Source organism: Pangasianodon hypophthalmus, chromosome 8, assembly GCF_027358585.1.
Source record: "Pangasianodon hypophthalmus isolate fPanHyp1 chromosome 8, fPanHyp1.pri, whole genome shotgun sequence".
Lineage (NCBI taxonomy): Eukaryota > Metazoa > Chordata > Actinopteri > Siluriformes > Pangasiidae > Pangasianodon > Pangasianodon hypophthalmus.
Genome location: NC_069717.1, coordinates 17761627 through 17789108, shown reverse-complemented (window position 1 = coordinate 17789108; position 27482 = coordinate 17761627). Strand labels below are relative to the sequence as shown.

Below are 27482 nucleotides of genomic sequence, written 5' to 3'. Positions count from 1 at the left end.
ATCAGTTACTCCATATGTTTCTGGGATTTTATGTAAGTTGTGGTATTTCTGGTTGTGTGCTTATTAGTTGGTTGATGGTCGTCGGGCTGATATGCCGCTAGTCTTTCTTTTCAACCGTTCATGCTGCAGCTATGAACCTCAGTTCATCCCTCGAATTCTCCCTGAAAACATTCAATTCATTCGTGAGTCAGTCTGACATACTCCATCTCTCTTTCTTCTTCAGAAGTTTTTTGTTTTGTTTTGGTTTCTAAGTAAATCAATAAATGCAAAACCTAATGTGGGTTTATTTGTATATTTGTCAATTAGAGACAGAACCAAAGCGCATGTTGCCCTACAGTGCTCAAAGACGCACATATGGCCAAGCCTGGCACACCATAAGAGCACTGAAGGAGGACTGGCTGAAGTTGCAGCAGGGCCAGAAGGCAGCCATGTAAGCTGCACATTACAAACATTAGAAAGATGACTTCAAATGGAAGAGAGATCAAACATGCATGTTACAAAGTCACTAGCTCTTACCATTGTTTCACAGCATACTGTACTAAGTCTAAGTAATAAGTCTACAGTATACTGATATAATTGCCATATTCCACTTTTGCTCAGTGGATAATTATATGTATGTGTATATGTTATGCTTTTTTAAAGTTTTGTCTTTGTAGAATACTGGTATTGGTGTCAGTGCATTTTCTGGAATTGCATTGTCAAATGCACATAATGATTCTGTCTGACTGTCCCAGTATGAGCCTGCTGAGGCATAATGGCTTGTTGTCCAAGCAGAAGAATGAGATGGTCTCTGTGCACCAGAGACTCAAAGCTACGCTTGAATTCTTCACTACCAGTCTGCACATCGACATGGACAAATACCAGGAGCAGAGAGCCACTGGCATTGGTAAAACACACACATATGCAGACACGTACACAATTGTTGTGTTCTGGTAAGAGCAAGGCTCAATTTTTCAGTCAAACAAAATTAATACCAAAAGCAATAGCACCACCAGGGGTTAAAGGCAAAAATATATATACACAGAAGACACATATAAAATATAGGCTTGGGCTGATGTCATATAGCCTCATTGACAGTCATAACAAGTGATTACACATGGTCAAAATCCCCCCCACTGGAGCAAATTTATTTAAGCCTGGTTTACTGACACATCCAAAACACCTCAACTGTAACTGAGAAGACACATGAAATAGTGCGTGTAATACACATGACCATGGTGGATAACTTAAAAATGACATTGGAGAAGAAGCTAGGAGACAATAGTAAAAGTGCATATGGTCTAATCAAAGTACAAATTACGCAAAGAGACAAATGACAGAAGCATAAGTTTTGTATACCTTGGTTTTTTACAAAAGAGCTGGCAAATAATGAGCCTAGTCTTGCTGTTTACCAGACTTGCTATTCAGAAGAGACATGGCATGATAAAAAATAAATAAATAAAAAAAAACAAAAAAAAACAAAACTTCATTTAAAAAATTTATAAATTATGCTGCCTGTCTGTCTTTTAATGATTGTGTGTGTTGTACGTGTAATAGTTGTGTGTGTGCATTATAGTTTTATGCATGTGTCTACAATGAGATGCCATGCTATAAGGCTCAATCTTAATGGTTTCATAATAGCTGTCACTGGTGATTCTTCAGAAACAATCATGTTGTTACAGCTTCAGAGAAGTTACTGAGTGTCTGGCGAGAGATGGAGCAAGCTGCACTCAGCCATGGCCAGGTGAGTGTTTCTGTCATTCTACAGTATTACACAGGAGCAGATATAACTATGCTAGATATTTGCTTATTGTCTGTGTATGCATTTCTCTGTGTATCAGACAGATGATGTGACAATGTTGGAGGAAGAGATGATGAAATTACAGACTGATATAGTAGACCTCCAGAGACACCCTTGGAGGAGTGGAGAAGCTCTGGAGTCTCTGTGAGCTCAAGCACACAGACAACATACACTCACCATCCACTTTAATAGAAAAACCTGTGCACCTGCACATTCATGAAGTTATCCAATCAGCCAATCATGTGGCAGCAGCACAATGCATAAAATCATGCAGATACAGGTCAAGACCTTCAGTTATTGTTCAAATCAAACATCAGAATGAGGAAAAACTGTGATCTCTGTGACTTTGATCGTGGCATGGTTGTTTACCAACAACCATGCCACGATCAAAGTCACAGTACCAGAAGGGCTAGTTTGAGTATTTCAGAAACTGCTGATTTCCTGAGTTTACAGAGAATGGTGTGATCTGATGGGATAGCTGCATAAATGAGCAGGTGTTCGTATTAAAGTGGATGGTGAGTATACACTGACACACATTAGTCATTAATACTCTTGCATGTTGGTTTGGTTTTTTTCAGTGAGGGGAAGGCAATGGACTTATTCCGCAAGCTCAGAGAGAAACCCAGGGGTAAGACAGCATACAGGCATAAATGGCATACTTACAATGACAGGTCTCTTGCAGGCATAATATTGAATCATGGTGATTCTGTGCAACATGCATTTCTTAGTAAAATTTGTGTACTTGCTTGCCTATTTGTGTACTTGCCTCATTTTCAGAAAAACAGACCAAGGAAGATGTATTGTACAAGGATTATTGCAAATGATTCAGATATCTACTGTGTATATGTACACTATATGGCTAAAAGTATGTGGACACCTGACCAATCATACCCCTATATGCTTGTTGAACATCCCATTCCAATTTTAGCCTCCCTTTAACCTCCACTCTTCAGGGAAGGTTTTCCACTAGATTTTGGCGTGTGGCTGGGGGGATTTGCCCATTTAGTTACAAGCATATTAGTGAGGTTGGGCACTGATGTCAAGCGAGGAGTGCAGTTCCAGCTCATCCCAAAGGTGTTCAGTTGGGTTTAGGGCTCTGTGCAGATCACTTAATTTCTTCCCCACCAGCCTTGGCAAACCATGCCAGTATTGTGTACTGGGCATTGTCATATTGGAAGAGTTTTGGGCTAGGCCCCTTAATTCCAGTGAAGGTAAATCTTTATGCAACAGCATACATAGACTTTATAGGTGATTCTGTGCTTCTAACTTTATGGGAACAGTTTGGAGAAGGCCCATATATGGGTGTGATGGTCAGGTGTCCACATACATTTGGCCATACAGTAAATATGATATTACTGTTGCCTCAATTCTTTTGTATCTGCCTTCAGATCAGAGGGGTACAGGTGATTGTCAGGAGGTGGTGAAGCTGGTGGTCCAGGCAATTCAGTTCTATGAGAAAAAACTTAAAGAATTTTACACACACCTCAGGTCTGTTTGCATTTCTGTGCTTGTATTTTCTTATGACAGTGTATGTTTTTAGCTTTAACAATTTCGATTCCATGGTTTCAAGCTTGATTCCATGCTTTCACACCCTTGTTTGTTTGCAGCAAGACAGTGGTGTGCCGACAGAGGGTGATGGAGTTGCTGCCTCGGGTGGAGGGCATGGTGAGCAGCATGGCTCAGTGTGAACAGGAACTGCGTTGTATGCAAGAAAAAAGACAGAAGGAGTTGTGGAACTTGCTTAAAGTGGCCTGTGTGAGTTACACACACTCATACACAATAGTGTATTAATATATGTAAAAGTCAAACCTTGGAAAAGATTCCACAAATGAAGTTTTTGGTGTTTTAACCTTTAATAGTTTGTGAGCAGTTTTGGAGGTCCTGCATATACATTTTAAAATTGATGTCTTTGCCTTTTATTCAAACATATTATTAAAGATTTATTATTTTATTTTTTTATGAATAAGCACAAAGCTTATTGAGTCAGTGCCCAGGAGAGTGGCTGCTGTAATCAAAAACAAGGGATGACCAAGTCAATGTATGCTTTATTTCCCATGATTTTTTTGTTTTTCTGTGCATTTTTGCATATTAGAATAAAACCCATATTCCATGATACACTGTAGTTTTCCTTTTTTCCCCAAAATAATTTTGTCAATTAAACAACTTAACCAATTTTAGTGTTTTCTTCTTCCCAGTATAACATACTCCTCACGTTTTGATGGTTTAATTGAACCTGTAGGGTCATTAAAAGCAAATATTGCGCAAATATCCCTTTTGGCCACTACTGTATATCCAAAGAGGATACAGTCAAAACTTACAGCTAAAAAGTCGACATATAATGTTCTTGCTCAGTCACACAATAGTGGGTCTCTGCACTTGTGGCATTTGAACTTAATAATCAATCACTAGCCCAGACCCTTAACCAGCCCTACACTACAAGCACAACCACATTTAACTACGTATCACTAAGAATATCTACTATCTACATTTCTACGGTCCACTAAATTATATATGGGATTTCCAGAGCAAGGTTCGGAGTCCTGTCAGTGGGAGTCCTGATGGAGGGCGAACCCCAACTTCCTCTGGTCCTCCACTGCTACAGCACAGACCTCCTCATCCAAACAGCCTTGTTATTCTCCACCAACCGTGAGTATGCAATGCACGTTCATGAGTTAAGTAGTAAAAATGCATATTAAATGTTTCAGTTTTACAAAGGTTTAATGAAGAATAGTGTAAATATCACGCAATATCAATATCATTCTTATTTATTTCTCTCTTAAATATGCAAGATATCCATTCGCATGACTGTAAATGCAGGACGTGTGAACATACTTTCTACAAGTGTATTGAAAGCCAATATGGCTTTCCTTAAACTGAAACTAAATTTTTTTTATATTTTGAGATTTATGTCGAATGTAACAAACATTTTTCTTAATATAAGTGAGAAGTTTAAAAAAATGTTTTGTGTATGTAGTGCACTAGAACAGGCTCCCCTAAGTCTAGCTCTGAGAAATGCCTTTAGTTAGATCAAGTGTGTTAAGAGCAAGGAAACTTTGAAACTATGTTTAGTTTTCCAAGCTTCTCTGTGTTTCACAGGGGAAGTCAGCTAAAGGAGCTGGAAATTAAAACCTTAATTCTATGAAATAAATAATAATCAACTCAAGGTTGCGCTGTATGCAGGTGCTGAGGGTGCTGAGGAAGACTCGGGAGGCAGGCAGAATTCTAGCAGAGCTCCGGGATAGCATTTATTCACACCGAGCTTTTCAGTGCCGTTTCAAAAATTTAATCAAAAGAAACAAACCAACTGAAACTCACGGTCACGGACTCACGGCTTTCGCTCCGTTCAAATTCACGTTCACGCTCCTCAGGCATGCGTGTGTGTTGCCAGTTCGATCACTCATTCTCTCTCTTTGGTTACAACCGTCACTTAACGCACAAAGAAACACAAATAAGTAGACTGGCGGTAACAAGACACAGGTGAGAATCATCATGTACTACCTGCAGGTTCAACCCGCCTCCTCTCCGTCTGCAGCTGACGCTCGACCACGCCCCTGCTGCCACAACATTTTAATACACTTAGGACATCCCTCCAATTCATTTCCAGAATTGATAAAAGCATTTAGATACTTTTGCTGACAAATTATAAAGGTTATAAATTAAATGTTCAAAAGTTTTTTCTTTTTTATCTTTAACTGTACATCTCAAAACAATTATTAGATAAATGATTCCATGTGAAATGAAATCAAAACTTGTTGAAATACTTAGGTTTATAGCTACCAATGGAAATCTCTGGTATGGCAGAGATCAGTTATGGCCCTTGGAATAAAAAGTCAATCTGATATACAGAGATGGAATACTATCTTACTCCTGAGTTTTAGCCATAGAATTGATGCTGTAAAAATTTTAATTCTTCCAAAACTTCATTATTTTTTCAGTGGATACTTTTAACAATGGACATTTTCACAAAGCAGCTTTATAGAAATCTGATGTAGATTTAAATCTCTAATGAGCAAGCCAGAGGTGTCAGTGGCAAGGAAAAATTTTCTGAGACAACATGAGGAAGAAACCTTGAGAGGAACTAGACTCAAAAAAGGAAAGCCATCCTCTTCTGGGAGACATCAGATAGTGGGAGTATAAATCATTACTCTTCAACAGCTGTATGCTATAAATTCAGACAGTACGGTGTATGTTGAAAGGATGTTCATTATGAGAATCAGGGCCTTTTTGATTGCAGTAGATTTTTTCACTTTAAATCAGCTAAGATAAATTAACAAAAAATTCTGAAACAAATGCAAATAATCAAACGCAACTTTAAATTAAATAACTAAAATAACACAGACTAGTTGTGGTAAACTGTTATGGATTAGGCTTCTGACCACTACTGCAGGTCCGAGCACTTATGAGTCTGACTGATGCCGATATGTTTAAGTTTGAGATGTCAGCAGTGTTCATTACCATTTCACTGACTGGCAAGTTGATTAAAGTTCAGCCCCTTTGAGCGGTCTCCCAGTCATTATATGGAGAAGCCACATGTCTGGGTGGGACAAACAAAACTGTTCAATAAACATAGAGATTTTTTTTTTCTATGCAAAACCTACCCACCCATACACTCATTGACTCCAAGTGAAGCTGTGCATCCAGGAGGGACCCAAATTGATGCATTTAAAGATCCCATTGAAGCCATGTCAGTGAAGTTCCATCAGCAGTGCCTCTACTGGCTTCAAAAGAGATTTTCACACAAGTTGTGCTGTCCACCAAAAACAGTTTGCATTAAATGAACAAACAGTGTGATAGTGAAATGAGATATTTGATTCTTTTATTTGCTAAACTAAGAGTTTATTTTCACTACATTAAGAACCAAGAGTGATGAATAATATAGACACATTGGTAAACATTTCACTGCTGCATTTTAATGAAATTTTAGGGGAGCCTGGGCTTTCCATGTAGTCTTAAAGCAACTGGCTGTGACTACAACAATCTTAAGGCTATCCATGCAGGGCCATCGTCAGCAGCAGCAACTGATTCCCAAGTAAATGGTTAGGGTTAGGCAGTAATCTCATCAGGCAGCAGGAGTAAAGAGTAAGTCAACAAAGAGTGAGAGAGAGAGAGAGAGAGAGAAAGCGAGAGCAGATTATTAGGTATGCTCTTGTCCAACTCCAATCAGCCATAACATAGAAACCACCTGCCTAAGCAGATCCTTTAAAGTCCTGTAAGTTGCAAGGTGGAGCATTCGTGGCTCAGACTTATTTGTCTAGCACATCCCACAGATGCTCAATCAAATTGAGATCTAGGGAATTTGGAGGCCAACTCAACACCTTGAACTCTTTGTCATGTTCCTTAAATCATTCTTAAACAATTTTTGCAGTGTGCCAGGGCACCTTATCCTGCTGAAAGAGGACACTGCCATTAAGGAATATAGTTGCCATGAAGGGGTGTACTTCGTCTGCACCAATGTTTAGGTAGGTGGTATGTGTCAAAGTAATATCCACATGAATGCCAGGACCCAAGGTTTTCAAGCAGAACATTGCCCAGAGCATCACACTCCCTCTGCTGGCTTGGTTTCTTCCCATAGTGCATCCTGGTGCCATCTCTTCCCCAGGTAAGCAATACACATGCACCTGGCTGTCCCCATGATGTAAAAGAAAACATGATTCTCAGACCAGGCCACCTTCTTCAATACATATGGAATGGTTAAAGCAATATAAATCTGGCATGTTGGTTAACTAGCAAGCTAAGCATGTTAAGTCCTTAGTTATCATGCCAGTTTTACTCATAGTTAGCTACTTAGCTGAGATGAAATGGGCACTGCAAAGATGGAGCAACTTGGAATAGAATTATCCCTCCAAATTTCCTGTAAAAACAACCATCTTCTGTTGACTTGGAAACATGTTCAGGTTTGAGGAATGGATTGAGGAACATGACAAAGAGTTTAAATTCCTCTCAACTTACATATATATATATATATATATATATATATATTAAAAACAAAGAAAGTAAATGTTCAATATTTAATATTCAAGCGTCTGCACCATTTCTAGGTCCCTATTTAAATGTAAGCAAATTTGTGATATTTGCCATGTTAACTGCTTTGTACAGTCAGATTTTCTTCATGCCTAATCTCTTCTATTGAAGCATGTGTTCAGATGACCACCAATGGACTTGATTTAAAATGGATCATAAGTATTTCACACAAAAAAAAAAAAAAAAAAAAAAAACCCAACAGTGAAAAAAGCTTGAGGAGTCTGCCAGCTTGAGTGCACACTGTGATATATTTATATATTGTATATATATATATTTTTTGTGTGTGTGCACATAGGGAAGAATCCATGATAGTAATTGAAGAAAGCAAGACATTTGAGAGCAGATTGCAGTGTTTGGTACAGGAGACAATTAAGGAGACAGAAATAAACATGCAGGTAAACTCACAACTCCATGGTTGTGGACATAATCCATAATAAATGCAGACTGTCCATTAATTTTTATCATCTCATTTGTTCTTTCAGGTGCTGCAGGAATGGACATGGTTGAATGGAAGCCAGGATCTCTCATGATATTATACAGCTTCAGCTTCAGTTCCAGCAGTATATATAAATGTGTGTGTAGTGAGGAGTAGAAAACTGTACTCAGTGTAGGCAACAGCAGATTTTGTAACTATACTTTATATTACACATGATTATTATGTAAAAATCAGATTTATGTGCATATTCTGTACACATCAGTTATGGGAATGTGGTACCTTTTATCTGGCCATAATTTTTAAAAATACTTTTTAATACTTAATTTTTTTAATACTTAATATTTTAAACTGTTAAATTCAAATGATTGTGGTCATGGTTATAATGGTTATTATTTTCTATGATGACGACCAGTCCAGAGATTTGAACCAACACACCTTTTTATTGGAATCTCCAATTTTATTAATTTTTTAGTCTAGTCATTCACCACAGCACAGTCAGAGTAAAGCAACTGTGAGAAAAGGTAAAGACAGCAAATGAATCCTTTGTCTGTAATTCCTACAAAAATACAGATATTACAGAGTTATCTGTCTGATGGCAATTAAATCAAAGTAATTTATATAAATGTGAGTGAAAAAGGACAGAGGCATCTGTTGTCATCTCCATAAGTTGACTTTCCACACAACACAATGAGGAGATGATATTCACAACTTACTTGATCCCTTTTCCAGCAGTAAGAGTTTTTACCAGCAAATCACATTTTGAGACTGATCCAGTAAAATTTGGAGTACTAATCACAGTTTGAATTTGCAGAAAATTGAAATTCTATTCAAAAGGGAAACAGAAGGATTTACAACCCAGTGCAGTGAAAAAAAAGTAGTTTTAAAATTGCTCCTAGGACCTTTACTCTGAAAAGGAAGGATGAAAAGAAATTAAAAACAATGTCTGTCCACTGAGTGATACCTGTTTACAGAAGAGATGGCACGATGGAAACACAGGACCAGCATTGGTCACATGAGTGCTAATCCTGTTTATTAAAGGATGAATACTGACAAAGTAGCAAAACCTTAAAAACTAAACAAATTTGCACAGAACCAGTGGAATGAGGTGAAGCATTTTTTTTTTTATTTTGGCGCACCTGTGGCACTGGCAGTCATGTTGTCAGCTGTTAGTTTCAATCTATGCCCCTTGTCTTCTTGTTCCTCTCTTTATCGTTATACCTCCAGCTCAAAGCCCAGGCCCACCTTGTGTCCACCAGCATTTAAGTTCTTTGCATCAATCAGGGCTGAGAGAGTGAGCTTCACACCTTAGTGGGAGAGTGATGAAACAGGGATAGAAAGAATGTATCGAACTGAGTGAACTTAGTGAAGACATCAGAAAAGGTCGGTTTCACCTAGACATACACTGCAGAACAGCATACCTGGCCGCAGAGTCTGTGTGTATCCAGCTCCAACCAGACTGGCATTGTTTACTTTCACCTGCAGAGGATCATTTAAATCAAGTTAACATCTACGGCAAACAGACATTTTCTCAACAAGCATATAAAATGATTTATGGTGGGGGCTAAAAGGTCTGTACTGCTGTATTTAGTAAGAATGATTGCTGTATTTAGGGAACAGATGCATTTTAGGTCTTACAGAGATAGACACATCCTTGTCCAGTTGATATTTAGCAGCAATGCCAAAGCGGGTGTTGTTGCTGCCTGCTGTCCAGGCCAGATTTACTGCCGTCTCCAATTGGTCATTCACTTTCTGATAGATGGAGCCACCAAACTCAGTACCATCATTACTGCAATACAGTTAGATTATATCTTTTTTTTATTGTATGTACATGTAGGCAATTTATAAAGTACAAATATGTTCCAGTAGATGAAATGTTTTAATTGTGGTATTAGAATGAATATGTTTCAGTTTCCTCACACATTGGTGTGCAGCTGAAAGTCACCAGCTTTGTATCCCAGAGCAAAGTTATTCTGAGCCAGTTTGGACTTGGCAGTGTCGAAAGCCATCTGATAGCCAGCTAGCCAGCCCTCATAGCCAACCACTGCTGCTGCATGAATTGTGGGCCCAGCAAGGTCAAAATCAATATCGCAGCCCACATTTACAAAGTCATGCTTATATCCTGTCTTCAGTTTAGCACTCTTTTTCCTATAGGAAAGTAGAATAGTGTGTGTTGGTGAGGAAGTGAGATCAATTTGGGAGAAAATTAACTTTCAGTGCAAAATACTAACTTTAGACAAGATTAAGTTGTTCAGTATTAAATAGCATAAATTGCATGGTTAAATGAGATGCCAGCTCACCCAGTGTTGGGCACAAAGGAGGTGTCCAAAGCCAACTTCAGTCCCTTAGCCAGCTTCACAGAGACAAGCAAAAAAAGTACCATATGTAATAAACATTTACTCGAGAGCTATGTGTGGGCTGTAATGACCTGTATGTAGGAGGAATTCACCTGATCTTCCAAGGTGACCTCGGTGGTCAGTGTGTTGTCAGTGTTCCATTTCTGGTTGAAGGTCAGGCCTAGCTCCTTCACTTTGTACTTAGTCTCCAGATTACCAGAACTTTTTCCTGTATCTGTACTACTGTATCCACCAGTTGAGAACTCCTATAGGTGAACAAGTAAGAGATAACATTTGTGTAAACAAGTACAGGCACTAGAGATGTAACCTGAATACGAACATGTTATTCAGATTGAACAGATAATGCGTCTTAAACAAATACGAATACAGATATGAAAAGGAAGCACATTATTCACTTTTTTTGTTGTTTATTTACACAGAAAGGGTATGTATTTGAGACTAGAGTCTGTGTACAGGAAAAATAATGTTGCGCAAGTGAAGCCGGAGGTTTTTAATTTAATATGATTCGGGCTAGATAATGGTATATTCAGGGAAGCGAGATAGCTAGCTGGCTACTGCTAATAAACAATGACTTTGTTTTGCCTTAATAAATTAAGAATTGGCGATCCATACATGTTCGAGCCAGAATATACAGAAGAACTGTGCTAGTGAGAACAGCAACATGAGGTAAGCAGAGAGCAAATGGAGGTCCTTCAAAATTACACTGAGCCAAATAACTGAAGTTAGCAACAACACAAAGGGTTAGCTAGCAATGTTACATGATTTTTTACCTTTGTGTTAGTTACCTTACTTACATCTTGCTAGTACGTAGGTGAAGATATGCATTTGCTAGCAGACATTAACTAGTTCTCCTACCTCAATCTGGCTCCTTTTGTTCCAGGTATGGAGCTTGTCCATTTTGCATTGAATACAGACAGAATTGCCATTTTCTTTAGAAACTTTCTGGCAGAAGACCCAGTAACTCCACTTTCAAATCTCTTTTATAGTCCTCCAGTTTGTACTGCTCATTGCACACTCTTATATATCCAAAAAAAAAAAAAAAAAATGTTGGTGGTGTAGAAGCCACTTTTGTGTTTCTAAACAAAAAGAGATTTCTAACCTGGTTAGAAAGAGATGTGATTCGCATAGGAAATGTGCTACAGGGTATAATCTGACTTGGTATATATCTGAGGAATTGCACTGATATTAGCTAAAATCCATTATCAACTTATTATTACGAATTAACACTAAAAGACAGGCAGCGCTATTCCACTAAAGCAACACTTTCAAATGGTGTGTAGTGAACATAAGATGGCATTCCAGGGCCCAGTTTATAACAAGGCCCCTTTCTATCTGCCAGGGTGGAGAAAGGTTTGCCATATTGTGATTGGATCTTAGTGAATGAACATAAACAAATGCCTGACATCATCATATAAGCTGCTAAGACAACTGCCAGACACCTCATGCAGGGCAGGGAAGGAGACCCCCATCACCCACATCTGCATGAAGAAGGACTCCTCATTGGACAACAGGTTGACACTAACCACCCAACTCATTCCTAAGGTTTAGGCCAGCACTGCCATAAAAATTCCTTAGGACCTCTGGATGCAGCAGCAGTGGCTAAAACAAAGAAAGGCCACAAAGACCCATCCATATCCATTCATAAATATGTTCTGAGTCCTTAAAAGTGACAAACTGTGACGCATCCACTTCATTCATGTAACAGTTTATGTTACTGAAACATGATTGTTGACAACAGCTCATATGAGCTGACCTACTAACACAGAAATGAATGCATAGGTGATAGTTCAACCATTTCTTATCATGTTTGGACTCAAGGCCCAAGGCCTATAATATTCTGAAAGAGGTTTGGAAAAGAAATAATGCATAGACAAACTTTAAAGACACTTCTCCAACTGTGTACTTTACAATATGCAAATGAGTTCCACACTAGGGTAGGCTACACTGTGGCCACTTCTGGCCTCAATAGCCAATCACGTTGCTGGAATGGAAAGGAACCAGATTACAATCTCCTCCTTATGAGAAAGGGATAAAGGTACCTCCGCGATCGGTACCTCCTTGTTCTGAGTTTTTAACCTGACTAGGAAAGAGACATTAACAGAAACATCATGTTCTGAGTCTTCGGCCCATGAGGTAGAAGACATTAACAGAAACAACTGTCCTGAATCGCTGGCCTGACAAGGAGAGAGGCAACGGTACAATTAAGGTTAAGCTTTCGCTTTTTCCCTTCAAGGTACCTTCAGCTGCATGTTCCAGACTGTAAGGATCCCTGCGTCAGCAGATACCGCCTGACCCACATGGCTCCTCAGTGACGCAGCTGCAATGCACTGTGTGTTCTGACACCTTTCTATCATAGCCAGCATTAACTTTTTCAGCAATTTGTGCTACAGTAGCTCTTCTGTGCGATTGGACCAGATGGGCTAGCCTTCGCTCCCCACACACATCAATGAGCCTTGGGTGCCAGTTCACCAGTTGTCCTTCCTTGGACCACTTTTGAAAGTAACTAACCACTGCATATCAGGATCACAATTTGGCCCTTCGCTCAGATCCTCATGCTTGCCCATGTTTCCAACAAATCAACTTCAAGAACTGACTGTTCACGTGCTGCCTAATACATCCCACTCCTTGACAAGTGCCACTGTAATGAGATAATCAATGTTATTCACTGCAGCTGTCAGTGGTTTTAATGTTATGGCTAATCGGTGTATCTCATAGAAATTCTGAGCATTTACGCTAGAGAGAAATTAATGTAAGCATACAAGTCTCGTGATGCTTACAATTTTGTTGGTGGGCACGTTACATTTTGTTTTACAATTATAACATCAGTGACGTCGTTTCACTGAAAGCTGAGGTGCTGCCCAAACAGATGCAATAAACTATTTAGTAAGCTGAACAAATTTAAATATTGAAATGTCCATTACAGGCAACTCCTCAGTAAGAACGCAACTGATGCAGAGATACATCAATACATACAGATTTGTTAAAGAATTATATATAAGGCATGGTGGTTAACTAGCATGCTAAGCATGTTAAGTCCTTAGTTATCATGCCAATTTTACTCACAGTTAGCTACTTAGCTGAGATGAAATGGGCACTGCAAAGATGGAGCAACTTGGAATAGAATTATCCCTCCAAATTTCCTGTAAAAACTTCTGTTGACTTGGAAACGTGTTCGGGTCGACAGTATGCACAACCTGATGTTTTAGAAAACAAATTCTGGCTTGCATTTAAGAATCACTAAAGTCCCGCTATGTTGACAATACTATACCGCTGTGTTCAGGAGATGTCACGTGTCTCACTCAAAGGTCTGGATCATAGTAGGGATTCTCAATGCTCAAATTATGTATTGGTGTATTGCATCCTGGGTATTGTAGTGTTCAGGTGAAAACAATGAAAACCATATACACTCAACGTCCACTTTATTAGGAACAGCTGTATAACTGCACATTCATGCAGTTATCTAAGCAGCCAATCATGTGGCAGCAGCTCGATGTAAAAAATCATGCAGATACAAGTCATGACCTTCAGGTAATATTTACATCAAACATCAGAATGGGGAAAAAGTGTGATCTCTGGGACTTTGATTGTGGCATGGATGTTGGCACCAGAAGGGCTGGTTTGATTATTTCAGAAACTGCTGATTTAAGATTTTCACACACAACAGTCTCTAGAGTTTACACAGAATGGTGCAAAAAACAAAAAACACTGACTGTTTTTGCTGAAAATGGCCAGAATGGTCGGAGCTGCCAGGAAAGATATAGTAACGCAAATACTCACTATTTACAACCATGGTGAGCAGAAAAGCATCAGCTTGCACAAAACATTGAACCTTGAGGTGGATGGGCTACAACAGCAAAAGACCAAACTGGATTCCACTTCTGCCAACCAAAAACAGGAATCTGAGGCTATCATGGGCACAGCCTCATCAAAACTGGACAGTTGAAGACAAATGAAGATCACCTGGTCTTCAACCGTGATCTGATCCTTCAAACCACTTTCGGAGGTGGTCAGAGACGCATATGACAACATTAAAATGCATCCTGGACAACATTGTGGGACCAGTGATGCCAAGCTGACAGTTATCAGGTGGAATCTAGCTACTTTTGAAAACCCAGCCTTGCTGTTGTGTCTGAAAAGGAACAGTTTGATGTTTTTTTGTCCATGGATTGTCCGTTTTGTAAATATTATTGTAGCAGCAGGGCGTAGTCAAGTGCCGGTTTGTGAAGGGAGGGTGGAGTCGGGAGTGTGAGTGGTAAGGATGAGTCTGCCCCGTCGATGATTCACTAACTCTGTGTTCTAGCGAGTGGCGGTGAAGAGATGAAGGAGAAAGATGAGTGCCGCATATTAGAGAGCTGAGCTAAGCTGAACTATACCGTACTGTATTGTGTGTGTTTATGTTGGTGTGTCTCGGGGTGAGACTGTAGAATAGAAAGCGCTGAAAAGTGTGCCCGGGAAGAAAAGCAACAATAAATGCCCTTTTGCTTTGCCCCAAGCCTACCTCCCAGTTTCTTGTGCTCCCAGGTTTCAGCTCCAGTGTGGCACTCTCGTGTTTGTGTGTGAATGAGGACGTGGGAGGTAGGCTTGGGACAACTCAAAGGGGCTTATATCATCATTGTTGGTGTATTTTCAGCGCTTTCTGTCCTACGGTCTCACCCCGAGACACACCAACATCAACAGACACAGTTCAGCTCAGCACAGCTCTCTCTCTTGTGGCTCTCGTCTCTCTCCTTTATCTCCTCGCTGCCGCTCACTCAAACACAGAGCCCTCGTTAGTCAATCATCCATAGGTGCAGGCTCATCATTACCACTCATGTTAACGACGCCACCTTCCATTCACAAACTGGCACTTGACCATCCCCCGCCGCCACAATTATATTAATTACATTTCTATTAGTTAAATCTGGTTGAGATCACATTTTTACACATTCTGATGTTGATGTGTACATTAACTATAGCTCCTGACCTGTATCTACATTGTGAAGTGCATTGCGCTGCTTCTACATGACTTGCTGATTGGATAATTGCATGAATGATAAAGGGGTACAGGTGTTCCTAATAAAGTGGTTGGTGAATGTACGTACTGTCACATAAACCCAATAGTACCAGTGAGTAAACACAGTCTTACCATCTGACAGTGATGTCCAAAAAGCAAGCAGGACAAAAGCAGATTAGATATTAAAAGTTAGAATACAGGTGAAGCATAGCTATGCACATGAAGACAAACAATCTGGACTGACATTCCTAAAAGCTTTGCAGCACAAAGAGAGACAGCATTACACTGAACACTCCTTCTTAGATTTAATATGACCTTAACTTACACAGACAAGAAAAAGACTGGAAATAGAATAATCATATATAAAAACACTAATATACAGCAGTGGGAAACAAGCTAGGATAATCACATTCTCTTTTACATTCATTTCAGACCAAAGTCTATGAGTCACTAAACTAATTGATTATATGTCTGGAAATGCATTAGATTAGAACAGAAAACATGTCTTGTTTTGGGTAATAAAAATATTTTGTAGAACAAGTAGCAGGTACTTGCTCTTTTCCTGAATTGCATGAAAACAGTGCAAAAAAGAAATAACATAAAAATGAAAGATGGCAGAAGTGAAACTCACAACTCCACTCTGGGACTTGGTCTTGAGGTCCAGTTTAACTGTTCCAAAGCCTGAAGAATTAAAACAAACAAACAAACAAACAAACAAAAAAGACATGAATGGAAGAGTATGGCTGGGAACAAAGTTCACGTACACAGCGATTCCAGAGATTACAGTCTAGGACCATTACAGTGAAATGTGTGCATGCTTGTGTAATTGCAATTACCATAGCCTTTGCTAAATATATCTTTGGCGGCTTTCCCGAGGTCAGAGTATGCAGGGGGGACTGCCATGCCAGCTAGAGAGAGAGGAAAAAAAAGAAAGGACACTTATTTGGTCCATACCCATACCACTCAAGCATTAACACACACCTTAACTTACCTATTACATAACTGCAAACACAGGAAGTATTTCCCAAGGCAAGGTTTGTCAAATCTACTGTGTTATGATTAACAGGAAGTACTAATGCATTAGATTTACAGTGTCTCCAGAAAGTATTCACTCCCAATGATTATTTCCCCTTTTTTGCTGCATTGCAACATCAGATTTAAGCACATCAGAATTGGAGTTTTTCTGTTCCTTTTAAAGTGATTCTTTACAGAAACAATAAAGTATTTAGATGTCTTCATAATTATTTCAAAATAAAAAAGTCTAAAAACACCTTAACTGATAAGTATTCACCACCCTCAGTGTGAACAGTCCTTCTGCAGCAGTTCCAGATTTGAGTTGTTTTGGATTTCAAGCCATTCCTTTATAGTTTTTTCCTTGTGCTTTGTGGACCGAAACATAATATCCCAGAGGTGTTCTATTGGATTTAGGTCAGGTGAGCATGGGGCCATTCAATGGTATCAATTCCTTCATCCTCCAGGAACTGCCTGCATACTCTCGCCACATGAGGCCGGGCATTGTTGTGCACTAGGAGGAACCCAGGACCCACTGCACCAGCGTAGGGTCTGAAAATGGGTCCAAGGATTTCATCCCGATACCCAGTCAGGGTGCCACTGTCTAGCCTGTAGAGGTCTGTGCGTCCCTCCAAGGATATGCCTCCCCAGACCATCACTGACCCACCACCAAACCGGTCATGCTGAATGATGTTACAGGCAGCATAACGTTCTCCACGGCTTCTCCAGACCCTTTCACGTCTGTCACATGTGCTCAGGGTGAACCTGCTCTAATCTGTGAAAAGCACAGGGCGCCAGTGGCGGACTTGCCAATTCTGGTGTTCAATGGCAAATCCCAATCGAGCTCCACAGTGCCGGGCAGTGAGCACAGGGAGTGGACGTCGGGCCCTCAGGCCACCCTCATGAAGTCTGTTTCTAATAGTTTGGTCAGAGGCATTCACACCAGTGGCCTGCTGGAGGTCATTTTGTAGGGCTCTGGCAGTGCTTATCCTGTTCCTCCTTACACAAAAGAGCAGATACCGGTCCTGCTGATGGGTTAAGGATCTTCTACAGCCATGTCCAGCTCTCTCATATGTTCACCTCAACATTTTGCTTATATTTGGATCCATTCATATTGCCTGTGATGGCAACAAGCTTGCCAGTTCCTCTTGCTGAAAAGCAACCCTAGAGCATGATACTACCACCATGGCTGTTCACAGGAACGGTGTTATCTGTGTATTGGGTTGTATTGGTTTGCGTCAAACATTATGCTTTGCCTTTAGACCAAATGGCTCAACTTTATCTCTTCAGACCACAAAATTGTTTTCCAAAAGTTCTCAGATTTTCCTTCCTTCTGGCCACCCTCCCACAGAGGCCAGATCAGTGAAGAGCTGATGATAGGCCTGTCACGATAACTACTTTAGTTGGATGATATATCATCCCAGAAATAATTGCGATAAATGATACTGCCACTTTAAGACCATTTTATTCCATATATAACAATATAACAATATAACAATAATATAATAGCATAATAATGCAAGTACACCCTTTCAAAGAGCACTGAACTTTTTAATTCTTAAGAATATTCAGACATTGGAATTGGAATGTCAAAAAAAAAAAATGTATATCCTGAATAAATAAATAAATAAATAAAACCCACACAACCAAAACAAAAAATAAAATGGACTTTTGGGCCCCATTAAAAAAATTACACTAAATATTAAACATTTCGCACAGAAGTATAGAGTCTTTCATTCCTTAACAGGCAATATATTGCCAATCCAGTTTCTCAATGGTTAGGTCCTTTGTTAACAAAAAGTGAAAAGCAACAACATATTAGCTATAAGTAACAATTAACACACTAGCAGAACAAAATAATGTGTTTGACAAAGTCAGTTTAGGACTCTTCCTTTTAGAGTGTCTCTGGACATAACACAAAGCACTTGTTTGGAAACTTTCTTTATGCTGTAGTTATTTATTGTCTGTGTTTTGTTGTGCTGTTACAGAAAGAGCGTATTCACAGCATGATTTACCATTCTACCTAGTGCGTTACTTGAGTTCAAGTTCACTTTGTTGAATTTGCATCATCTTGTGCAGAAGCAAGTTGTAATATTACGCTTAAGTTTATATGTCTGATTAATCTCTTATGAGTATATGATGCATTTAGGTGAGTTAATTACCCTACTAGTAAAGCGCTTCAGTTTATCGCGGTTCATACACTGTTCAACTTCAGCTCACGCAGCTTAAGCTGGTCAATCCAAAACATTATTGATTATGACTGGGTTATTTGAAACACATTTTGAAACTATCCTCTAGATTTTTCTTCTTCAGAAAACATAGTTAGCGCATTGTTAATATCTTTTGTGTCATTATTTCAACAGTATGCTTTAATTAATATCAGTGCTAGTGCTTGCTACACATCTTAAAGTCGCATACACAGTTTTTGTATTCGAATGTGCATTTTTATCTTAAATTAAAAAATTTTCAAAGCTTAAATTTTAATTTGACAGCCCTAGTGCAGACGAGAGAACAGAAGCAGCGTGAATGGCTAAAATGTTGGTGACATTCATCCTTATGTAAACAAACACACATATAAACACAATGGGCAATAATTATCGCCACAGGCCTAGCTGATGATATTGTTGATGTGTGCAAAGGTTCTCCTATTTCAGTCAGGGAGCTCTGTAACCCCTTCAAATTAGCCTGATCTTGGTAGTGTTTGGGTTGTGCCATGTTTTTTCCACATTTTGTTATAATGAATTTCACAGTGCGCCTAATAAGTTTCAGAACTTTGCAGAAGTTTAATAACCTTCTCTTTAATCTTTTTTCATCCTAACATCTTCATCTCAAAGCTTCATGAGTAGTTCCTTGGTCTTCATGACAACAAGACTGATTTAATATGCCATTTTAGCTATGAGACCTCCTAATGTCAGAGATATTTATTGTGCAAGCATTCAACTGGACAGAGGTGGATTTAAAATGAACTCAGACGTACTTTGTTTAACATATTTAGTGTGAGCTCTCGAAAATTAAAGGCCCCCTAGGGGTGTGGGCCGTATTCTGAATTTCTATATCAATTTGCTGATTTCATCTCAAACCTAGTTGTATCTATAGACAAAGCAAATGGGTGAAGACTTTTATATTCAATTTGATAATCTCTAAGATACTCTGAGCGTTTGTGTCCATTCTAGACTCAGTAGGGGTTAATCAGAACATAATAGGACCCACTCAATTTGGCAAACACACTCTTGATTTAATACTGATATTTGGATTAAATATAGAAAATACAGTCACAGTTCTCCAGACTGAAGCAATCGCATATCATTACCTCATCTCATTTAAAATGTGTTTTAATCATAATATAGGCACTTCACTACTATGTTATGCATACAATCACGTCAACTACTATACATAGTTTTATTGAAAATCTTCCAGGGATTGGTTCACCGTCTGACGCCACAGAACCCGATCAGGCGACTGAATGCTTAGAGTCAATTTTCCACTACACTTTAAATAATGTAACCTATAAGAAAAATAATTACAGAGAAAAGAGTAGCACACTGGTATAATGATCACACTCAAAACTTGGAACATAAATGGCACCAAACTACATTGGTAGTATTCAAAATTGTATGGAAAGAGAGCCTTCTTAGCTACAGAAAGGCTCTTAGTGCTGCTAGATCAGCATATCTCTCCATTCTAATACAAGATAACAAAAATAATCCTAGATTCTTATTTAATAGAAAGATAAATAAGTTAACAAAGTTGACAAAATTGAAAATATCAGGCAAAAATTGAATACTAATTTAAAGTGAGACAATTTGATAACTATGCAGAAAACAATTTAACCACGTCAACAGAGCAATTAGAATCTTTTGCTCCCATCCGGCAGACTAAAGTAACTTTGCTAATTTCCTTTTCAAAATCATCAACTTGTGTACTAGGGCCCCTACCTATACATTTCCTCAAACATTGGTTATGTACCTAAATCCTTTAAAGTAGCAGTTAACAAACCCTTAATTTAAAAAAAAAACCTGACCTTGACCTTTGTCTGCTGTCTAACTATAAGCCAATGGCTCTCTCTATGCTACCCCTAGGTACAATTATTCATAAACATGGTATTAGTTTCCACTGCTATACTGATGACACACAGCTATATTTTTCAGCAAAGCCAGATGACAAGACACCAGCTTAATAAAGTTGAGGATTGTGTAAAGGATATTAGACATATGTTGAATAACTTCCTCCTATTTAATGCTAAAAGGACAGAAGTATTTCAACTAGGACCTCAGGCAATAAGCTATAAGCAAGCTTTGTGATTATAGAGTAGCTCTGGATGGCCTTTCAGTTGTATCATGTGAAAGAGTAAAAGGCCTTGGTGTGATTATTGACTCCAGTCTCTCATTTGAAGCTCATGTAGATAATATTACTAGGATAATCTTCTTCCATCTCAGAAATAATGCCAAGATAAAAAAAAATATATCACTACAAGATGCAGAAAAACTAGTTCATTCTTTTGTCATCTCTAGGCTGAGTTTGGTTGATTTGAGTATTTCTATAACTTCCATAACTGTCCTGGGATTTTCTCACACAAAAGTCTCTAGAGTTTACTCAGAATGGTGTGTGCAATAAAGTGCTCAGTGAGTGTAGTGCTTCACTGTAAATTTAATTATTCAGTCTCATGAAATGATCAGCCTCATTAAATCAGTCTCCTTAGTTAATCAGTCTCATAGAATATCCCCTTTTCATGTTTAGAATTTTAATTCAAAATTAAAAATTACAAACCGTTAAATAAAAGTCAAAATTATTAAAACCTCAGTTTTAGTTGAGAACAATAAAAATCAATGACTTGGTTTCTGAAGGCCTAGTTCTGAATAGTTTGGCTTCTCGCAGTATCAAAGTAATAGCCACAACAAGGCAATGAGATGTTCAATAATATAGCAATTATTGAAACAGAAAACAATAAACACCAATTAACTATTAACCATGAACCTAATTCTAAATAGAGACAGACAAAGGAATATGTGCATGTATGTGCATAAGGGAAAGAGAGAGCGTGTGTCTGTGTGTGTGTGTGTGTGGATATGCACTCTGCTCTAGAGCTTAAGCGTCTGTGTGTGCATTCGTACTCTGCTTATAAACATGAACCATGTGAGATACATGGCCACGCTTCCTGGTATATGAAACAAGGACAACAACAGGGAATAGAAATATGGCAGGGACTTTAAAAAACATGCACATGGTGGATGGCCAGTGATAGAAACTATAAAAATATTTCCGATGACAAAGTAAGTTCCAAAGTGCACTAATGGTAATAACGCTACAGAATCTGGATCTTATTTTTACTTGACATAAACGGAGTTCACTGACTGCGTGACCATGTTAGTAAGCACAGAGTGAGCTCAAATGCAAAGATAAGAGAGAGAGAGATCAAAGAGAGAAGGAAGGAGATTCGTATCGCACGATTCCCATTGTTTAAAAGACTACTGATTTTAACAAACAGTTTGCAGATTCACCACAATAAAACTGTGAAAGAAATTATAGTGAACACTATCCTAAAATGTACAGTACAGATGTACAGTCTAGGAGTTGTTTTTAGTTCGTCATGAGCATGAGAAGAATGCAACTCGAGCTGTTGAAGCATCTGTGTGAATGAACGCTGATTGCGGCCTTTGAAGGAGTTGTCCTAGTGCAGTGTTAGGTGCTGATGAATGGTGATGCAGCATGTTTTAGTTTGTCTTCACATGCATTTTGCAGGTTGATCCTTCCGTGGATTCACTTCCTGATCAAGTTCAGTCGGCTTTATAACTCAAGGAGCAGTGGTTGAAAGCAGTGGTTTCACTTACCATTAAAATTGCCTGCTGGGCCCAGAGAGTGTCAACAAAGGCTGGTGAAGTCCTTTTGATTTTTCGCAGGGGTGATGTATACTCGTCTTACGTAGTTCTGGTTGCTGTAAATGTACCTATAATAAAGGTGCGACCCCTATCTGTGGATGCATGGACCTACACTATGCTTTCCAGGGACGTTTTATCGCCAATTACATTATATTACCAGACCTACAAGAAAGTGTCAAATCAAGTGTCGAACACTTAAATAATATAAATAGCAATTAGAAAATGATTAAATCCACTACTTCTTACTTTAACGGTGACACTGAGCAGCAGATCAACTTCGAAAATGTCAGCCATGTGTACATTAGGCAATGAAGTTGTAAAAAGATTATATCAAACATATCAATATCTAAACTGTTTACTGAACACTACTGCATCACAGAGTCACTTCGAAACCCCACATCCACCTGAATTTTTGCAATTGCTGCAGTTTCCGACTGCAGAGCTGGTAATATAATTATGCCCTCCCCTACTTTGCTGACATTGAAATGCTCGTTTTCTTGTCTTTTTTAGGCTAACAGTACTGGATGAATAAATCATTTATCATCAGCAGGGAAAAAATGTATAAGCCTATTTCAAGGTACGAGTTATAAGCTGCATGGGGCCAAATCAGAATTAATGAATGGCATGAAGTCAGTGGAAGTTTTATGAAAAAATAGGGACATTCACATTAAGTTTTGAGTGAATTTGCTAAATTAAGTAGCAGACTGGATCTGACAAGAAGATATGAACATGTAAAATTTGATTACTCTGGTATAAAAATTTAATTACCTAGGCATGTTTTTGATGCTGAACATGCCTAAATGCCTGCCTGCTACCAGCTCTAGCAGAATTCAATTGAATTGAATATAATATTCAACCTACAAGTGTACTTATGTACATTTGGGGGTCGGGGGGAGGATATAAAGGAGCAGGAGGAGAATCAGGCATCACAATAAGATGGCATATGCAGCAACTCATCAGGCTCACATTGACACGTGACATTATGTGTAATTATACAAACATCTGAAAAAAAGTTTATTTGAGCCAAAGTTTACATATGCCTAGGGTAAAGATAAACTATATTATTTTTTTCAAAACTCCACACATTTCATGTCTCCATTCATTTCTTTTGGCAAGTCAATTAGGGCATCTACAGTATGTTGTTCACAGCAAAGGTAATGTAAAACCAATGATTAGCGACAGATTTATTTCATCTTTAATTTATTATATCAGAATTCCAGGGGGTCAAAAATGTACACGAAGTTGACTGTCTCTTTAAAGTCTGGAAGATTCCATAAATTTACATAATCACTTTTAGAAGCCTCTGATTGGCCAATTGTCATAATTAGAATTTAACTGGGAGGGCACATGTAGCTGTGTTTAAGGTCCTATTTTTAGAATCAGTGATATTTTGCCCTTGATGCCATAGGAGAATCCAAGCAACTCAGCTAACCTTGTGGACCCCCAAAAGTCTGGTTCATCCCAAGGAGCAATGTCCAAACAACTGAAGGTACCACGAACATCTGTACCACATAGACACTTCATCGTCCATGAAGGAGGCACAAATTAACTCGCAGGGATGAATGAACTTTAGCCTAAAAGGTTCAACTGACTTGCACAACAACAAAGGAACTGGTGTTGGAAGCATCAAGTACCAAATTATATACATCCACTACACTGCCACATCCTGAAAGTCTGTCATGCAAGGTAGTAGCCCCTACTCCAAGACCGGCATAAAAAAGCTAGAGTAAAGTTTGCAGGTGGTTAGCAGGACAAAGACCTAGCCTTTTGGAGGAGTGCTGTCTGGTCACACAAAACAAAAATGTAACTGTTTGACCATAATGATCGGCAATATGTATGGAGGAAAAAAGGTGAGGCTTTTACTCCTACAAACATGATCCAACCTGTGAAGCAAGGAGTTGACTGCATCATGCTGTGGGGGTCTTTTCCTGGAAAAGGGACTGGTGCACTTCAGAAAATAGAAATAGATAATTTTCTTTCATGAAGAAAGAGGATTATCTAGAAATGCTGAATACAGATCAAGACTTAGGTCAAAAAATTTAAATGTGGTCATAACTGGGCCCAAAATTGTAACAAAATGGCTTAAAGGCAACAAAGTGAATGTATATGAGTGGCCATCACAAAGCCCTGACCTGACTCCCCACAGAGCATTTGTGAACTGAACTGAAAAACTAAATCTCAGGAGGCCAAAAAACCTGACTGAGTTACACCAGTTCTGTCAGGAGGAATGGGCGAAAATTCTGGCAAAGTATTGTGAGAAGCTTGTGGGAGGCTATCCCAAGTGCTTGAGTCAAGTCGAGCAATTACATGGCAATGCCCCCACATACTAACAAACATATCACCCACTGAAAAGCTGATATGATTAATAAAAGTTTAAGTAACTCTTAACTGTTATTTTGAAATTGCCTCTTAGGAAAATAAATACCCTAGTTGACTTAACACAGGAAGCATATAGTAACATGAAATGTGTGGAGTTGTGGAAATAAGTTTCAATGTCTTTAGCCTAGATCTATATAAACATTTGACCTCAACTGTATATTCATAACTCTGTTACACAAGGAATGGTATAATGTAACATCACTGCCTAACTGCCAAATAAATCATATGTGCTCATATCTCACAGTAAAGGTTACTTTCCCTGACACTGCTAACCTAGCTAGCTAGTTCTGAAGGCACACTCATACCAAGGAAACTTAAAGGCCACTGACGCTCCCTTGCCATACTTGCTCTGGATGACACAATGTGATCATAATAGTATCAGGAATAGACTTTTTACATAGATTCTACAAGAAAATCACCATTAGTGCTAGAATAATTGTTATTCACTGACTAAATGCAACGTTGCCGTTCTGCCAGCTATGAAAAACAGCATTGCTGGGCAATACTTGGAAGTAGTGTTGCAAATCCAATGACTGAATATACGCGTGGACGTCATTACAGGGATTCAAAAGTGAAGCCAAAATGTCTCTGAGACCCTCTAGTGGCTGGCTGCAGTACAGTTTTTATCCCCACCCACTCTCCTCTTACTGTAAGGTACAGATGGCAAGTTTTACAAGTTCAGTTGACCCTGATATCCCCCTATATTTTTCCTTATGCGCTGCAGACACGGCCGCATGGACAGTGGGTCCACCTCTCGCCCACACATATTATATTTTTCTTCCCCCTACTGCGCAGACGCTGGCTCCAGATTTACAAGATGGCAACTCCCATTTCAACCCCCCCCTCCCCCCCCCCCAAAAAAAGCCTTTAAAACCGCACAATGGAAGTGAATGGCAGCTATGATTTTTCTGCTACCCAAGTTTAACTACTAATTAGAACACTCGCATGCCATCTACTGGTAAAAGTACAGAATTGTAGAATAGGTGAACGATACACAGGAGTAGTAATGGACACAAAGAAATTAAGAATGTATAAACAAATTGCATTGGATGTGCAGTTACTCCATTCTTACTAATATAGTTACATAACACAAGCCTAACTTCAGTTCTCAAGATACGCTGTGTTTATATGCTCAGTAATGCACACATCAGAAAGCGAGGGACTCCGTTAACCGCTGGTGCAGAGGTGCAGAAATTCCCGACTGCAGTGTGCACAACAGCTCTTCCAGGCCTTGACATTAAGCACACAATATACGCTTCTAATCATGTCTCAGAGGCAAAATGCACTTAAATAATAAAGTCCAGCCCACGGTGATGAATTGTCTTAACTGTGCTTTGTGTAAATCACCTTACTGTACCAACAGACAGCTCGACTGCAGCGAAAGATTTCAAGTACGCACAGCTTGAAATGTTATGGGAAAGGTGCGGCCTTCGCTATCAGCACCCAACACAGCCTGCACTGCCTGCCTGCAACACAGCCTGCACTGATTTACATTCTGCACCTGTACACTTAATCACAAATCTTGAGAGAAGCATTGGGCTATTAACACACACATATTAACACAAACAAATGTCCCAAGTGACATGCATGCAAAGGCGAGATAGCTCACCGTATATTCCGTTGTACCGCTCCTACTTCGCGCTTCCCTTCTGGACGGTGGTGAGAGGACACACTGAAGGAGAAACCAGAGGAGCAGGGAGAACGCACACTGCGCATGCGCCGTTCCGCAGACGCGCTTTTGGATTGGTCAGCGTTCCATGTTAAAGTTACCATCTAGTCCTCCACGGAAGTTTACGACGTAGTGTGTGTGTGTGTGTGTGTGTGTTCAGTTGGTTTTGGTCGGGAAAGAAATGGACGGCATGTGAGAAAATGTCTTTTTTGTTTGTTTTCTTTTTTGTAACAACTACTGTACAAACTACAACTGTACTGAACAGTTAACATGCAAAATTACCACTTAAATCCTACTGTCTGCAAACGCTTAATGTGAAAAACGCTTAACATAGACAATATTTTCACGTTAAGCGTTTTCCCATAGAAAACCGTTATAAAGAAAACGCTTAATGTGGCTTTATGGATTAAGACAGTGCTATTAAAAGACCAAATTCAATATACACCTTATTAATAAAACATACTAAGCAGATGAGCCCAGATGAACGCAACGCGCAAAGTTTGACGTTAAGTGTTTTTCTCCCATAAAACATCGTTATAAAGAAAGCGTTTAATGTGCAATTGAGCGCGTTGCGTTCAGATTCTGGGTTCATCTGCTTGCTTGTACATTTCTTTATCACGGTTTTCTATGGGGGAGCTTAACGTGAAAATATTGTCTTTCACCTTGTATTACGATGCTGTTGTCTTAGCAGTAGATAGTGTTTATGACAAGAGAAATGTGAGAGAAAAATGGTTTTCCCTGGTCGTTGTTTTAGTACATTAAGCCACGTTAGGCGTTTTAGAATGTCCTGTCTGCTGTAGTCATGTTCACAATGGCAGCTAATGTCTTTTTGTTTCTTCCAGTGATATTTTATCCTATTGGTCGTTTTTTTTTTTTTTTTTTGAAGTGTTCTATAATTTTTCATGTCTTGTGTACAATACTTTTTTGGTAACAGTTCTGAGATTATTTAAATTAATTTTAAAA

General features: G+C 39.0%; 2 protein-coding genes across 4 annotated transcripts in view; one reads left to right on the top strand and one right to left on the bottom strand.

Annotated features, from left to right (window-relative positions):
• ikbkb (inhibitor of nuclear factor kappa B kinase subunit beta) overlaps positions 1–8772 on the top strand; it is a 35717-nt gene extending 26945 nt beyond the window's left edge. Inside the window, exons 12-22 of one of the 2 annotated variants that reach the window (XM_026925785.3) lie at positions 68–182; positions 307–430; positions 735–886; positions 1662–1723; positions 1821–1924; positions 2359–2408; positions 3169–3268; positions 3388–3535; positions 4305–4426; positions 8097–8196; positions 8284–8772. In XM_026925785.3, the coding sequence (XP_026781586.1) occupies positions 68–182; positions 307–430; positions 735–886; positions 1662–1723; positions 1821–1924; positions 2359–2408; positions 3169–3268; positions 3388–3535; positions 4305–4426; positions 8097–8196; positions 8284–8331 (1125 nt within the window). In that variant the 3' untranslated portion in view covers positions 8332–8772. Of the gene's footprint in view, positions 1–67; positions 183–306; positions 431–734; positions 887–1661; positions 1724–1820; positions 1925–2358; positions 2409–3168; positions 3269–3387; positions 3536–4304; positions 4427–7145; positions 7751–8096; positions 8197–8283 lie in introns of those variants that run through there. The other variant, XM_053235884.1, reaches the window with a different exon arrangement.
• Positions 8658–26607, bottom strand: vdac3 (voltage-dependent anion channel 3). 2 transcript variants are annotated; one of them, XR_008302138.1, is made up of 10 exons: positions 26460–26607; positions 16421–16492; positions 16216–16265; positions 10684–10836; positions 10535–10587; positions 10155–10382; positions 9873–10023; positions 9656–9713; positions 9374–9541; positions 8658–9143 (listed from the first exon to the last, which is right to left on the bottom strand). XR_008302138.1 is itself a non-coding variant. In XM_026925795.3 (9 exons), the coding sequence occupies exons 2-9, from the start codon at positions 16485–16487 to the stop codon at positions 9450–9452; spliced, it is 852 nt and encodes a 283-aa protein (XP_026781596.3). In that variant the 5' UTR covers positions 16488–16492; positions 26460–26607; the 3' UTR covers positions 9246–9449. The 2 variants fall into 2 exon arrangements, 1 of the variants encoding a protein (XP_026781596.3); XM_026925795.3 differs by lacking the exon at positions 8658–9143 and having other exon boundaries at positions 9246–9541.
• Between the last annotated feature and the right edge of the window lie 875 nt (positions 26608–27482).

Coding starts and splice junctions, on each gene's coding strand:
- vdac3 (XM_026925795.3), bottom strand. CDS start 16,487: ATGGCAGTCCCCCCTGCATACTCTGACCTCGGGAAAGCCGCCAAAGAT. Junction 10,588..10,683: donor AGGTCACCTTGGAAGATCAG/GTGAATTCCTCC, acceptor GTCTCTGTGAAG/CTGGCTAAGGGACTGAAGTT. Junction 9,714..9,872: donor ACAAGGATGTGTCTATCTCT/GTAAGACCTAAA, acceptor GATCCTCTGCAG/GTGAAAGTAAACAATGCCAG.